A 16,843-nucleotide genomic window follows, 5' to 3' on the forward strand; every position below is an offset into this window, starting at 1 on the left:
AAAAAAAGAAAGAGTTTTACTGCCTATCACAAACGCAGATCCCCTCTGGTTGACACTATATTAATTAGGGATGTCCGATAATGGCGTTTTGCCGATATCCGATATTCCGATATTGTCCAACTCTTTAATTACCGATACCGATATCAACCGATACCGATATATACAGTCGTGGAATTAACACATTATTATGCCTAATTTGTACAACCAGGTATGGTGAAGATAAGGTCATTTTTTAAAATAAGATAAATAAATAAACATTTTCTTGAATAAAAAAGAAAATAAAACAATATAAAAACAGTTACATAGAAACTAGTAATTAATGAAAATGAGTCAAATTAACTGTTAAAGGTTAGTACTATTAGTGGACCAGCAGCACGCACAATCATGTGTGCTTACGGACTGTATCCCTTGCAGACTGTATTGATATATATTGATATATAATGTAGGAACCAGAATATTAATAACAGAAAGAAACAACCCTTTTGTGTGAATGAGTGTAAATGGGGGAGGGAGGTTTTTTGGGTTGGTGCAATAATTGTAAGTGTATCTTGTGTTTTTTTATGTTGATTTAATAAAAAAATTAAAAAACATTTTTAAAAAACGATACCGATAATAAAAAAAACGATACCGATAATTTCCGATATTACATTTTAAAGCAGTTATCGGACGATAATATCGGCATTCCGATATTGTCGGACATCTCTATAAAATATCAATATATTCAAACGCACATAAAAATAATATGGTTCTTATGAAGCCATAGCAATATTTGATGTTTCCTGTGCCAATAAAGTATTTTGTGTCTATTTATTTTGGTTATTATAAAAAAATACAACTTAAATACAATTTAAGTGTGTATGAGCACTTTTTGAGCACATATAACAATACCAAGATAATAATGCTAACCGTGGTAATTTTGGTCAACATTACTTGAACCATTGTATTTATTGTTTTGGTTGTGTATATTTGAGGGTCCCCACACCCCCTTCTTAACAGAGACAGAACCTATTTTATTCATTTTGGTTGTGATTTTTCTTCAAGTGCAAAATTTTGCTTACAGAGTATATTTTATATTTTATTGTTTGTTTTAACTTGGTATTTCAAAGTTTACATTTCAATAACAATGTTAAAATATACAGGAAATTTGAAATGGTATACTTCTATTTATTTTTATTGTCATTACATCAGTGGTTAATTTGGTCTCAAAAAAATAATGGCAATAATATCGTCAACATTTTTTTGTTATCGGCTCAGGCCTGCTGATCAATACTATAGTCATTAGGTCAATATTTGTATTATCTCAATCATTTTTTGCTATTTTTGTTCATGTTTACAAACTCACAAAGGGGACTTTGTGAGCAAAAATCAAAGGATCTTAAATGAGTAGATAGTACTCGTACTTACTTTAGTTATTGTGTACTAATGACCTTGTTTTGCTCAAACAATTACATGTAATAAAAAAAGAATAAGGAAGCAGTTTAAATATTGTGTTGATATTGTTGTACTGTCAATAGCACTCACTATAAAAACATTGAAACATTTACAGTTAATACATGTGATCCGTGTTGGTATCGACCCTTCTCACTCATGCATGATCGGTATCGGAATGGGCAGCATGAAACTTCGATATACCGTAATCATCAAAATTGTGAAGAAATGTAGGAATTATTTCTTGAAATAATTCACTGCGACTAAAAGGTTTTTACTTTTTATACTGGCTCATTGTAATTTGACTTGCTAATATTTTGGCAGGTGAGTACAATAGTACACAGTAGAGTACACACGTCAAAAGGAATAGTACCGTACTCAATCTTAAACATAAAGTCCTTTCAGGTACGTGAACAATTCACTTGTTAGCTAAATTAAGCAATATTACGAAATATTAACTTTAAATTTGTACCATTTCACACAAACCTGCAAAAAATTATATATTTTTATCTATGCATTTGTAATTGTTAAATCTTTTTTATATGGGATTATGTGCATTTTATCTATGAAAAGTGCGTTACAAATACAACAGTTATCATTAACAAATACTACCCTACACTGGTCATGACACACTGTATGCTAAAAAAAATATATATGTATATACATGTATATATTATGGTGTGGCAGAGCACAATGGCACCGTTTCATGAAAATGTTTTTTGCATCATATCAAAACCATGGTATTTCATTTTATTCGTGTGGTGAGGGGACTTATGGCGTGTCAGTGGACCTCCTGGACAAGAACCACACCTTCATGGGCTCCTTCTTTCCCTTCATGGTGACGGGGCCGCGATACGCCAAGTGGAACTGCGGGTCTGCGTTCTCAGCGGACTGCAGACATCTTCACCGCAAAAATAATATCACACTTAGCGTCTCCTTTGGTGGTAAAAGTGACTTCAAATAGCATTCAAATGTCATGTTTTCACTGGAAAGAGACGGCTGCTTTTATTTTGAAGGTTTTCCCACAATGCCTTGGGAAACCAAGTGCAAACAGGTGTGGTGGGAAAATGCTGATTTGTTTTGATACTGTGCAACTTAACTTTTTAAGCTCCAAACCGGAACAAGGATAAGGTATGTACATTGTTTTAATTATGTTTGTAAAATGTTATTTTGTTGTTTGTTTGAAACAACTCGCTACCATACCATAAATATAAAGCACTGTAGCTCTTTTAATGTCTATTTTCTAAAGCAGGGGTCACCAACCTTTTCGAAACCAAGAGCTACTTCTTGGGTACTGATTAATGCGAAGGGCTACCAGTTTGATACACACTTAAATAAATTGCCAGAAATAGCCAATTTGCTCAATTTACCTTTAACTCTATGTTATTATTAATATGTTTGTACAAATAATAACTCATGTAAAATACAAAAGTAAACTCTCAAATTTTTAAATAAATCATGTCACACTTTGAACTGGACACCAAATCTGTTATCTGTTTCTTTGTCAGTTAGTGAAGACCAAGTCTTTAAAATATTTTCTTGGATTTTTAAATTTTTTTTGAGTTTTGTCTCTCTTAGAATTAAAAATGTCGAGCAAAGCGAGACCAGCTTGCTAGTAAATAAATAACATTTAAAAAATAGAGGCAGCTCACTGGTAATTGCTTGTCAAGTGTTTTGCTTTTTTCACTGTGCTTATCCCACACTTGAAGGGATGTACCAATGCTGAATGTGGCTTCTGGATTTCACTCAAAAGACCAGACCGTAGTTACTTTTTTCCTTTTATTTTCTTTTAGTTTGCAACAGTTTTTCCAACGAAGAAACAGCTTCTTTTTTCTTCTTTAGTCTTTTTAAGTTAAAGTTAAAGTTAAAGTACCAATGATTGTCACACACACACTAGGTGTGGTGAAATTTGTCCTTGACCCATCCCCTTGATCACCCCCTGGGAGGTGAGGGGAGCAGTGGGCAGCAGCATAGCCGCGCCCGGGAATCATTTTTGGTGATTTAACCCCCAATTCCAACCCTTGATGCTGAGTGCTAAGCAGGGAGGTAATGGGTCCCATTTTTATAGTCTTTGGTATGACCCGGCCGGGATTTGAACTTTAGCAGTCTTTAGCAGTGTTAGTAGACATTAGCAGACTTTAGTTTCTTTAGCTGTCTTTAGTAGCCTTTAGCTTCTTTAGTAGGTGAAAAACCTTTAAGGACAAAACACCACAAGATTAACATGCTCTAAAAAATCAATCAATTATCAATCCCATAATTTACAATTATTAATTAGGCTATCAAACACAGAAAATGGATTCATATTTTCCCTTTAAGTTAAAACAGATTTTAAATAAATTGTCTCAACATAAATGCACCAAGATACATATAAAATACATTTAACACCAGAAACACAATAGATAAATGCAGCAGAAAACCCAATTAACCACCTATTTTAGATACATATTTAAAATCCATATCCAATATAAATATATTATTAATTTAGCAGTGAAACACTCAATCTTAAACGCTGTCTACTGGTAGAAAAATACCCCTTTTCTATGCCCTCACTAGCAGCCAATGATCCAACACAGTTAAATCCAACACTTTAAGTTGAGCGACTTCACCCTCCTGATGAAGCAAACTGCTCCAACATTTATCAAACTAAGCAAAGAATCACAACACTTCCTTACTAAACAACAGTTACACAAAACACCGTGTGTATTTAGCCTCCAGACTAAGCACGCTACGTGCACACAACTCCCCCATCTCACCAGCGCAACAGGTGCGCCACACCCACAAAGAGAAATAAAGTGCAATCTTACCGGCTGTCCGTTCAGCTTTTGGTTTTGGTACACTTTTGCCACAACTCTGTTATCTGTAATGAACCAAACCTTTCTCCACTCTGCGCTGGCGTCTTTTGTACTCCTTGATTTGACACAGCTGTCTAATTACCGGGCTCGCGCACCAGCAGACGAGACGGGAGCGTGCCGCGTTATACCTGCGCGTGAACGTAAACTGATAATAATGCCGAATTATATACATTTCCTGGGGTTGCCTAGGTGAATAGGGATGTGGATGTGCTCTAAAATAAAATACAATTTTATTAAGTGGGGTTTGGCTGGTTGCCAAGCAGCCGCAGTTACGCGCTCGCGCATCAGCTGACGAGACAGCTGTTCGCCGCTACAGTGCTGCTATTTTTAGAACAGGCCAGCGGGCGACTCATCTGGTCCTTATGGGCTACCTGGTGCCCGCGGGCACCGCGTTGGTGACCCCTGTTCTAAACATTCTAATGCTAACTACCAACATCATTATATATATACAGTAGGCACTAATCATGAAGTGCCCAGACGTGTTGTTCATACCTGTAAGTGTATTCTGAAACGTTGATCTTGCCCTTTTCGCCTGTGGTTTCGGTGCGACTCGTGAGGTTGACCGTGTTTCCAAACAGGCAATAGCGCGGCATCCTCTGGCCAATCACCCCTGTCACCACCTCACCCGTATGGATCCCGATCGTAATCTGAAAAAAAAAAAAAAGTTCCCCCAAATTATGTACAAAACTGGTCAAAATATGGAAAGTATATGAAAAAAAGTGCCTCAAAGCCGAGAGGCTTCATCCCAGTGATGTACAGTGTGTTTTGATTCTTCTTTAGCTTTTTTTGCGGCAATTATGAAAGGTGATCACGAAGCCAAAAAAGGAAGTTACTACATCTCTGTCCTGGCTGCTCAGTGCAATATGGCTCAAGTGACAATTATACAACAATAGTGTAGACCTTAATCAATCAATCAATCCACTTTATTTATATAGCACATTTACACAACAAGAATGTTTCCAAAGTGCTGCACAGCCATGTTAAAAACAATATTAAAAACAATATTATGCTACACCAATGACTGAATAAAAACAAAGAATAAATGAATAGAAAACCAATACAAAAACAATATAAACATAAATACGATTAAAAACGATTTTAAAGGGTAAAACCAATTAAAACAGTAAAATAAACATCAAAATGTATAAAAAACACACAGGACAACAGAGGACAGAAGACCACACAACTCACGTAGTGTTAAAAGCCAAAGAATAAAAGTGGGTCTTAAGACGAGACTTAAAACACTCCACTGTGGAAGCAGTTTGAACATGGAGGGGCAGAGTGTTCCAGAGCTTAGGGCCGACCACAGAGAAGGCCCTGTCTCCCCTGGTTTTAAGTCTCGTGCTGGTCACCACGAGCTGGAGCTGGCTCTCGGACCTCAAAGCGCGCGCGCAGGAGTGTAAATTTGGATGAGGTCCGAGATATACTGAGGTGCCAGTCCATGTAAAGCTTTAAAAACAAACAGCAAGGTTTTAAAATCAATTCTAAAATGAACAGGGAGCCAGTGCAAACTCCGAAGAATTGGGGTTATATGCTGGCGTTTCCTGGCCCCTGTTAAAAGTCGTGCTGCCGTGTTCTGGACTAACTGCAACCTGGAGAGAGCTTTTTGGCTAATGCCAGCATAAAGTGCATTGCAGTAGTCCAGGCGACTTGAAATAAAAGCATGCACGACTTGTTCAAAAAGGTTAAAAGATAAAAATGGTTTTACCTTTACTAAAAGACGAAGATGATAAAAACACGATTTCAAAACGCCATTGACTTGTTTGTCAAATTTAACATCGCTGTCTATAGTGACGCCAAGGCTGGTGACTTTGGGACGCACATAATTTTGCAATGGTCCCAAGTCAGTGAGGGCCGGACCAAAAACTGAAAATTCCGTTTTTCCCTCATTCATTATTAAAAAATTCTGGGCTTACCAAGCCTTGACATCGCATAGACAGTTGAGAAGGGGTGTCAGGGGGCCGTTGCCTTTTGAAATTGGCATATAAATTTGGCAGTCATCTGCATAAAAGTGATAAGACACTCCATGTTTCTTAAAAATCTCTCCAAGAGGGAGAATGTATAAGGAAAACAGGATGGGGCCTAGAATAGATCCCTGGGGGACTTAAAGTGAAGAGGCTCGCCTCCTAGACACGCTCTGATGTCCAATCAGCAAGATTTGATATGCTGTGGTTTACTTGTTTTTATACTTGTGTGAATATTAAAAATACAGGTGAGTTGAGTTTTATTTAAATTCACTATTAATTTGACACCATTTTAATTTAAGAAAGTTGATAAAAAAAAGTGTGATGATAACCATTAAAACAGAAATGAAACGTATTTTACGTCATTTGTAGGGATGAGAATCAACTCCCAATTACGACTCTTAAGACGATTCGATTCAGAATTAATTCTTCATTTAAACTGATTCTCACAATATACAAAACCCCAAACCAGTGAAGTTGGCATGTTGTGTAAATCGTAAATAAAAACAGAATACAATGATTTGCAAATCCTTTTCAACTTATATTCAATTGAATAGACCGCAAAGACAAGATATTTAATGTTCGAACTGAGAAACGTAATTTGTTTTTGCAAATAATCCGTAACTTAGAATTTAAAGACACATTGCAAAAAAGTTTGCACAGGGAGCAGGAGTGAAGTGTCTTGCCCAAGGACACAATGGACGTGACTAAGCTGGGATCGAAGCGGGAACCCTCAAGTTGCTGGCCCAGCAGCTCTATAACCCGAGCCACGCCATCCCCAAACGTTTCCCTCTATCGATTTCAAATGTGAAAGTTAGCATACCTAATTACATATAAAACGCCAGATAAAAAGTCCACAAGGTGACTGTATAGCTCTGTAAACAATACCTTCCTGTTCCCTCTAAATTGTGTGTTACATGACATATTTAGTTAATAGTTTGTGTATATTGTGTTAAACTTTGTTGTGTTTGAGAAGTTAGAGGTGTATTTACTAAGGGTGCTCAAAAAATAAATTATTATCATTATTGGTACTTGTGATTTTCTTTTTTGTAATATTGTATTTAATTAGTACTGTATTTGTCTTTTCAATTGCTTAGTGAATGTCTATCTTAAGTATTGTAACGCTAGAATTAGGTTAGAGTTGGGGTTGTTCTAGTTTCTGTGCTTTTTATATATAAAAAGTTTAAAATACAAATTTGAAACAAAGTTTTTTAGGCCTTTTCTTTTAAGTTTATTCACGTGTATTGGAGAGGAGGCTATGCTGGATAGTCGAACCTCGGACTCAGGAGGAGCAGTGTGGTTTTTGTCCTGGTTGTGGAACTGTGGACCAGCTCTATACTCTCGGCAGGATCCTTGAGTCTACATGTGCTTTGTGGACTTGGAGAAGGCATTCAAATTTGTCCCTGGAAAAGTCCTGTGGGGAGTGCTCAGAGAGCATGGGGTATCGGAACGCCTGATTGTAGCGGTCCGCTCCCTGTATGACCGATGTCAGAGCTTGGTCAGCATTGCCAGCAGTGAGTCGGACACATTTCCAATGAGGGTTGGACTCCGCCAGGGCTGCTATTTGTCACCGGTTCTGTTCATAAATTTTATGGACAGAATTTGTAGGCACAGTCAGGGCGTTGAGGTGATCCGGTTTGGTGGCTGCAGGACTAGGTCTCTGCTTTTTGCGGATGATGTGGTCCTGCTGGCTTCATCTGACCAGGATCTTCAGCTCTCACTGGATCGGTTTGCAGCTCAGTGTGAAGCGACTGGGATTAGAATCAGCAGCTCCAAATCCGAGTCCATGGATCTCGCCCGGAAAAGGGTGGCATGCAATCTCAGGTTTGAGGAGGAGATCTTGCCCAGAGTGGAGGAGTTCAAGTACTTCGGAGTCTTGTTCACGAGTGAAGGAAGAGTGGACAGGCGGATCGGTGCGACGTCTGCAATGATGCGGACCCTGTATCAGGCCACCGTGGCGAAAAAGGAGCTGAGCCGGAAGGCAAAGCTCTCAATTTACCGGTCGATCTACGTTTGTACGTCCCTATCCTCACCTATGGTCATGAGCTTTGGGTTATGACCAAAAGGACAAGATCAAGGGTACAAGCGGCCAAAATAAGTTTCCCCCGTTGAGTGGCGGGACTCCCGCTTAGAGATAGGGTGAGAAGCTCCGTCATTCGGGAGAAGCTCAAAGTAAAGCCGTTCGACCTCTACATCAAGAGGTGTCAAATGAGGTGGTTCGGGCATCTGGTCAGGATTCCACCCTCCCTGGGGAGGTGTTTAGGGCACATACAACCTGTATGGGGCAACAGGGGCTATGTCTCCCAGCTGTCCTGGGACCGCCTCGGGTTCACCTGGGAAGAGCAGGACAGAGTGGAGGGGGAGAAAGAAGTGTGGGCTTCTCTGCTTAGGCTGCTACCCCCACAGCTTGACCTCGGATAAGCGGAAGAAGATGGATGGATGTTATACTGCGCGTATAAGTTGTACGTCAGCAGCCAAGAGAAGCTTTTGTAACCTGTAACCTGCTTTGAAAATGTTTTATTATAATTTATATACCAAATAATATATCCTGAGAATCGTGTTTAATCGAGAATCGATTCTGAATCTAATTGTCACCCCAAAACTCGGAATGGAATGGAATCGTGAGGTGCCCAAGGATTCCCACCTCAGGTGTTTACACTTACATTCTATGCATTGTAACAAGGTCTAATGAAGACCTTTTACTAAGATATTGTATATTGTCAGAGCTCAGCTACAGGGAAATTTAACAGCACGAAAGCTACACAGGTTGAGATCAGAGAGTTAATAATTATTTTTTATTAATATAATAATTGAGTTAAGTCATGGCAATCTTGGCCCACACAGAAACAAAGTCTGGGTTTAAATCTGGCACTAGATACTGTCCTAATTGTTATATTACATTATGTGTTGTAGCTATCCTAAGAGAGAGTCGTAAAGCTATCTGCAGACTATTTCCATGTGAACCGGTGGGCATGCTGGTGGTCTTCAGAGCGTGAAGGCGCTCCTGAGTGTCTGAGATGAATGAGTCTATTTTTAGCGGTGGGATCGTGAGATGATTTGAGTCTGTTTTTGCTACGAAACTCGAGTACTCTTCAGTCTGTGCCCCCGGCCCAAAATAAGCCTTTTGTTGAGGTAGATGTTTTTCCAACATTACGTCTTCACAGTCGTTGATACAATAACAATCGCCAAAGCTCATTTAAACAAAGGTCTGCTGTTTTGTCTCTTGAGTTTTCACTGCTTATCGTTTCAAGCTGCAAACATGTCATATTAATGACTGTAGTAGTATTCTGCATTTGGCTGCACAGGAATTGGTACAGCTTTTTGGTTCAGTTGATGTGCCTTCTTAATGTGAAAACTTGAGCAGACGACGGTTAAATGCAAAATAAGTCGAATGTAACTATGGAGCGAAATAACTGCCAAAACACACACAAATGTTTTTACTCATGCAAGTAAAAATATATATTTTTTAAATTAAAAAAATTTGCAAATAAAAACAAATTTTTCTGCAAGTAAAAAAAACATCCATCCATCCATCCATTTTTCTACTGCTTGTCCCTCTCTGTGTCATGGGGGTGCTGGAGCCTATCTCTTCTGAAAGTAACAAAATTAAAAAGTATAAAAAACATTTTTCTTCAATTAAAAAAACGGTTCGCAAGTAAAAATAAAATTTTAGGCAGGTGGAAAAACGACCCGCAATTATAAAAAAACTATTAAGTATAAGTAAAAAATCAATTCCTAAGTGTAAAAACAGTTTTTCTTCAATTAAAAAAAATATTTGGCAATTATAAAACAATTTTTCTACAAGTAAAAAAAGGGCTTCGTAACTTAAAAGACAATTTTCCGCAAGTAAAAAAAAACGATTCTCAAGTATTAAGATGATTTTCTGCCAGCAACAGAGCAGTTTTTATATTGTCCTCTCTCTAACTCTTATTCATCTACTTGTTAATTCCCTATTAATATCTGCTTACTTTCTGGTGCAACGCTCTACACTTCTTTGACCTTTACTTAGCACTTACTTCTTCTGTTGTTTCAAGCTAGTTTTACCGGCTACCTTAGCAATTAGCCTGCCTGCTTTTGCCTGCTCTTCCTTCGTGTGTAACATGTTTAGCCTCGTCCTCCAGTCAAGATAAAACTTAAGAACTGCAGTTTATTTGTCGCAATTGAAGATTATTGACTCTGAGGATCGACTCAGCGCGTATGGAGATAGACAGTGAGCTGCGAGCTAACTCTGTGGCAGCCAATTCCAGTTGGAAGACTGAGCATCGAAAAGAGGAATCCATTCATCCACCTCATCGCAGGACCAACACAGATAGACAGGAATCAATGTTACAAAATGTGGATGATTCAGGGAGGATCGGAATGTAAGACCCGGTTCCTATCGATGCTTGATGACCAACCCTAATCATGTGTAACCATCTCCCTAATGGCAGAGTGGGCAAAACGCGCAGGCGCCACAAGCGGTAACAAATGCGGAGAAAAAATGGACAAAGAAAAGGGCACACTGAATGGCAAGGCAAGCCCCACAAGACCCGTCGGCTCTTCTGAAAAGAAGTCGCAAGACATGTCCAAAATGCCTGTTCGCCAATGCAGATAACCTTTTTTTTCCATTTATAGTACGGTAGGTTTGTTTTTAAAGTGAGCCTGTGTCAGAAGTGGTAAGCATGTCTGAAAGAGTATCTTTGTATGTGTGAGTGATAGTGTGTGTGACGGTAAAAGAGTGTTTGTGTCATTTTGTGTTGAGCTGATTTGAAAGTCCTAACGTTAAATAAATATTTGCATGAAGCAAATTGTGCTGTCCTAAATTGATAGTATTAAAACAAGCAGATGATCTGTCAAAGGTACACTTCTTAAATTTATAGATGTAAAACAAATGTTTAATCTAATGCTAAAAAACTTGTACCTTTTTCTTCGGACTATAGGGCACACTTAAAATTCTTTCATTTTCTCAGAAATCGACAGTGCGCCTTATTACCCGTTGTGCCTAATGTACGGAATAATTTTGGTTGTGCTTACCGACCTCGAAAGCTATTTTATTCGGTACATGGCGTAATGATAAGTGGGACCAGTAGATGGCAGTCACACATTAGAGATATGTGTGGACTGCAAGATGACGCCAGTAAACAGTGTGCACAACCACAATAATGAACATTTTAATAGAAAATAAATACCTCTGTGACAGTGTCAGTCAAAACTGAGCAGAGTTTTTAACACATTTTCTTTTGGATCTACTTCATAATTTTTGAGGTACTTACTGAAATATCTAAAAAAAACATTTTTTTTAAAGTTTACCTGCTGAAAAATACTTGCATTACTTTAGATAGGGCTGAGCGATGAAACAATATCAATATGTATCGGGATAGACACATAATATCAATAAAAAATGTGTTACATAAAATCTTCAATTATATATATATTTTTCTTCGGTGCAAGAAACAGGAAGTTGTGAAGCAAGGTTGGTTGCATGAACAAAGGCGCTCGCTAACCGAGCAACGCAGGAAGTGGTCATTGATCAGTGGGAGTGACACGCTAACAGCCAATCAGGTAATAGTATCAACTATCAAGTTTGGCTGCGTCGTCTTGTTGTGCTCACGGTTGATTCTTTGCTTGGAGTGAGGAGAGAAAGTAAAAACGAATGCTGCAGAGAGCAAATAATGTTTTGATAAAACAGGAAAACTCACAGCATGGCAGTTCTTTGGATTTTTTCAAAAGGATCGTAGTCAGACCAAGGGTGGTCTGTAAGTTATGCAAGGCACTTGTCCCCACCAAAACTGGTTATACCACACCACCTTAGCCATGCTCACCCTTTAGAGCAGTGGTCCCCAACCACCGGGCACGGACCGATTGGTACCGGGCCGCACAAGAAATTAAAAAAAAATTTTTATTTTTTATTTTTTATCAAATCAACATAAAAAACACAATATATACACTAAATATCAATATAGATCAATACAGTCTGCAGGGATACAGTCCGTAAGCACACATGATTGTATTTCTTTATTAAAAAAAAAAAATTAAAAAAAATAAAAAAAAATAATACCCCCTTCCCCCTGGTCCGTGGGACAAATTTTCAAGCGTTGACCGGTCCGCAGCTACAAAAAGGTTGGGGACCACTGCTTTAGAGCACAGCTGTAAATTCCTGGCACTAAACCTTCAGAAAATAGTTTGAGTTAGTTTAGTAAGAGGTTTCTCTATGTTTACATTTTCACACTTTGCACTATTTGAATGTTTTCTATGATTGTGTTTAGGGATGTCCGATAATGGTTTTTTTGCAGATATCCGATATTCCTCAACTCTTAATTACAGATTCCGATATCAACCGATACCGATATATACAGTCGTGGAATGAACACATTATTATGCCTAATTTTGTTGTGATGCCCCGCTGGATGCATTAAACAATGTAACAAGGTTTTCCAAAATAAATCAACTCAAGTTATGGCAAAAAAGATGCCAACATGGCACTGCCATATTTATTATTGAAGTCACAAAGTGCATTATTTTTTTTAACATGCCTCAAAACAGCAGCTTGGAATTTGGGACATGCTCTCCCTGAGAGCATGAGGAGGTTGAGGTGGGTGGGGGGTTGAGGTGTGTGTGTGGGGGGGTAAGGGGTAGCGGGAGGGTGTATATTTTAGCGTCCCGGTAGAGTTAGTGCTGCAGGGGTTCTGGGTATTTGTTCTGTTGTGTTTATGTTGTGTTACGGTGCGGATGTTCTCCCGAAATGTGTTTGCCATTCTTGTTTGGTGTGGGTTCACAGTGTGGCGCGTATTTGTAACAGTGTTAAAGTAGTTTATACGGCCACCCTCAGTGTGACCTGTATGGCTGTTGACCAACAATGCCTTGCATTCACTTGTGTGTGTGAAAAGCCGTAGATATTATGGGACTGGGCCGGCACGCACAGGAAGTGCCTTTAAGGTTTATTGGCGCTCTGTACTTCTCCCTACGTCCGTGTACACAGCGGCATTTTAAAAAGTCTTAAATTTTACATTTTAAAACCGATACCGATAATTTTGAAACCGATACCGATAATTTCCGATATTACATTTTAAAGCATTTATTTACCAATAATATCGGCAGTCCGATAATATCGGACAGCCCTAGTTGTGTTGACATTTCCTTTCCTTTCTGCCTTGATATCTGACGGGATTATAATCAGAGGAAAGTTTAAAATAAAAATATTTACATTTAATATTTTTTTTGCCTGGTCCTTCTTTTCAATAAGTCATAAAAAATATAATTTCTTATCGATATCGACTGATATGAAACACTTTTTCAGCGTTTTCAGCCATATCGCCCAGCCCTACTTTTAGATTTTAATTTCATAGGAAAAAATTTGGCTCATTATCTAAGTATTTCTAATAATCACGTATGCATCCCATGTAGTTTCCTCTCATTAAAATGTAATTGTTATCATTATTATGACTGTCTGGGAGAAATAACATTGTTCAAGTATGAGGTCCATTTTTGACAGGCAAAACCTGGAAACCAAATATGGTTCATTTCCCTTTAAAGATCTACATTGTGTCAAAGTGTGTCTTATGTAAGTCATGTCCACATTGTCTTCTAATCTCACCTGTACGGGCTCCTCATCTACTTTGACTTGTCCAGCGATCTCCATCATGTCGAGGGCCAGGTGGCAGATGGACTTGGCGTGATGTGTGCACGGCTCCGGCAGACCGCTCACCGTCATGTATTTGTCACCCACCGTCTCTACCTGTGCACAACATTCCCCCACATTAAGTCAGTGGCACTATTTGCTTTGTTTTTTACAAAGTGCATCATGCAATCCTCCCGATTTCTCAAAATACACACAGCAGCAAGAAATAAACCCAAAACGCTCGCAGATAAACACTCAAACACTTACATCAGCTTTGAGACATTCGGGGGCCTCAGATAGTGGGACCACCAAGCCATTCAGCTTGTAGAGTAAATATTACTTCTTTTGGTGACCCAGTCAGTGCATGAAGCCAATGGAAGCCAAGCTGGAAGTGGAGGAGGTCTGTTTGACTACTTCAAGTGCATTCTTGTCTGAAAGCCTGGGGTGTAAATCTGCTGCGTGAGGCGTACAAAGTGCTGTGCTCGCTCTCTAAAGCCGCATTGTTTAGAACGCCGCCGTACTACCGTTCCCGTGGCGAAAAACTCAAGTCAACGGCTATAAATAGTCTTATGTGAGGGCGATTGCGTCACACATTGCTGCTGTAAAACAAAAGACATGCTCGTCTTTACCCCCCTCGTTTAAAAAAAGTGATGCTTTTAACCTTGTATACATAGGGGTTCTTCCGAGTGTCTGTCAAGATGTCGAAGCGGGTGTAAACATCATTGAGCAGGTTGACTATCTTGATGGCTCCCTCAGCAGAGGCGTGCTTGCTGCAGAAGACATTGAAGCCCACGATGCCGCTGAAGAGGATGGTGACATTATCGTAGCGCTTCGCCGGTACAGGACGCTTGTGTCGCAGCTCGTTGGCAACAGATTGCGGCAGGACGGAGTAGAGCAATCTGCAAAGAAGCAAAGAAAAAGGGGGAGGAGGAGTGAGTGTGTGTTGTTGAGCCGCAAACGACGGCCAGACGGGATGCTGTCCTTTTGGATCCGAGCTTTATTTGCTCACCCACCACCTTTTGGCCATTTCTACATGCAAGCTGCATTTGGATGGGTGGTGTTTCTATGGTAACCAGTTGGACATGGTGGTCTGTCGAAAGCAAATACTACAGTATCAAGCACATCTTTTGAAACACACAAAATTCTATTGGGTGGAAACTTCCAAAAAGCAAACGCAATCCATCCCTTGTCACTGCTTGACTTCCACATTTCAAAACAAAATTTCATACAGTCGTTAACAACAGAAAGAGAAAAATAACATCAGAAATGTGTGTCTTCCCAAAATAAAAGAAATTAAACCTGATATACTAACTGGCATCCCGATGAAACCCGATGTTAATCCGATCCGATATCAGCACAAATCATAGTACATACTTTTATTATTTTGTAGGGTGCAATGTTAGAAAGTGTGTGACCTGAAATTACTCAAACAACAATGGTAGGGACAAAAACACCAACCTTATGAGAGACTTATGCAGTCTTTAAACTGAAGTGGAGTAGCAATTTGTTTAGTGACACCTGGTGGTCACAAGAATTAAAGGCCTACTGAAACCCACTACTACCGACCACGCAGTCTGATAGTTTATATATCAATGATGAAATCTTAACATTATAACACATGCCAATACGGCCGGGTTAACTTATAAAATGACATTTTAAATTTGCCGCTAAACTTCCGGTTCGAAACGCCTCTGCGGATGACGTATGCGCGTGACGTAGACCGGGGAACACGGGTATGCCTTCCACATTGAAGCCAATACGAAAAAGCTCTGTTTTCATTTCATAATTCCACAGTATTCTGGACATCTGTGTTCGTGAATCTGTTGCAATCATGTTCATTGCATTATGGAGAAGGAAGCTGAGCAAGCAAAGAAGAAAGTTGTCGGTGCGAAATGGACGTATTTTTCGAACGTAGTCAGCAACAACAGTACACAGCCGGCGCTTCTTTGTTTACATTCCCGAAAGATGCAGTCAAGATGGAAGAACTCGGATAACAGAGACTCTAACCAGGAGGACTTTTGACTTCGATACACAGACGCCTGTAGAGAACTGGGACAACACAGACTCTTACCAGGATTACTTTGATTTGGATGACAAAGACGCAGACGTGCTACTGTGAGTATGCAGCTTTGGCTTCTAAACATTTGATCGCTTGACCGTATGTGCGCAACTTTTTTTTGCGTATGTACGTAACTTTTTTTAAATATATAAGCTTTATGAACCTTGGGTTAGGTGAACTGTCTTTTGGGCTGAGTGATTGTGTGTGTTGATCAGGTGTTTGAATTGTATTGGCGTGTTCTATGGAGCTAGGAGCTAGCATAGGAGCTAGCATAACAAACACGCAGGTGTTTTTATGCAGGATTAATTTGTGGCATATTAAACATAAGCCTGGTTGTGTTGTGGCTAATAGAGTAAATATATGTCTTGTGTTTATTTACTGTTTTAGTCATTCCCAGCTGAATACCAGGTACCGTGAGTATGCAGCCTTGGCTGCTAAACATTAGATAGCTTGACCGTACGTGCGCGTCACGTACGTAACTTTTTAAAAATATATAAGCTTTATGAACCTTGGGTTAGGTGAACGGTCTTTTGGGCTGAGTGATTGTGTGTGTTGATCAGGTGTTTGAATTGTATTGGCGTGTTCTATGGAGCTAGGAGCTAGCATAGGAGCTAGGAGCTAGCATAACAAACACGCAGGTGTTTTTATGCAGGATTAATTTGTGGCATTTTAAATATAAGCCTGGTTGTGTTGTGGCTAATAGAGTATATATATGTCTTGTGTTTATTTACTGTTGTAGTCATTCCCAGCTGAATATCAGGTCACCCCCGGCTCTCACAGCATCTTCCCTATCTGAATAGCTTCAACTCCCCACTAGTCCTTCACTTGCACTTTACTCATCCACAAATCTTTCATCCTCGCTCAAATTAATGGGGAAATTGTCACTTTCTCGGTCCGAATCTCTCTCACTTCATGCGGCCATCATTGTAAACAATAGGGAACT

General features: G+C 39.3%; 1 protein-coding gene and 1 long non-coding RNA gene across 4 annotated transcripts in view; one reads left to right on the plus strand and one right to left on the minus strand.

The window, feature by feature from the left end:
* gucy1b1 (guanylate cyclase 1 soluble subunit beta 1) overlaps positions 1–16,843 on the minus strand; it is a 44,622-nt gene continuing 27,779 nt past the window's right edge. For both annotated transcript variants that reach the window (XM_062027069.1, XM_062027070.1), the window contains exons 10-13: positions 14,503–14,740; positions 13,818–13,958; positions 4,773–4,927; positions 1–2,329 (exon numbers count right to left, since the gene is read on the minus strand). In XM_062027069.1, coding sequence (XP_061883053.1) covers positions 2,200–2,329; positions 4,773–4,927; positions 13,818–13,958; positions 14,503–14,740 — 664 coding nt within the window. In that variant the 3' untranslated portion in view covers positions 1–2,199. The remainder of the gene's footprint in view (positions 2,330–4,772; positions 4,928–13,817; positions 13,959–14,502; positions 14,741–16,843) is intronic.
* Positions 2,259–16,843, plus strand: part of LOC133634083 (uncharacterized) — a 69,504-nt gene continuing 54,919 nt past the window's right edge. For both annotated transcript variants that reach the window (XR_009821873.1, XR_009821874.1), the window contains exon 1: positions 2,259–2,559. This is a non-coding gene — a long non-coding RNA (uncharacterized LOC133634083). The remainder of the gene's footprint in view (positions 2,560–16,843) is intronic.

Source organism: Entelurus aequoreus, linkage group LG18 (genome assembly GCF_033978785.1).
Source record: "Entelurus aequoreus isolate RoL-2023_Sb linkage group LG18, RoL_Eaeq_v1.1, whole genome shotgun sequence".
Taxonomy (NCBI): domain Eukaryota; kingdom Metazoa; phylum Chordata; class Actinopteri; order Syngnathiformes; family Syngnathidae; genus Entelurus; species Entelurus aequoreus.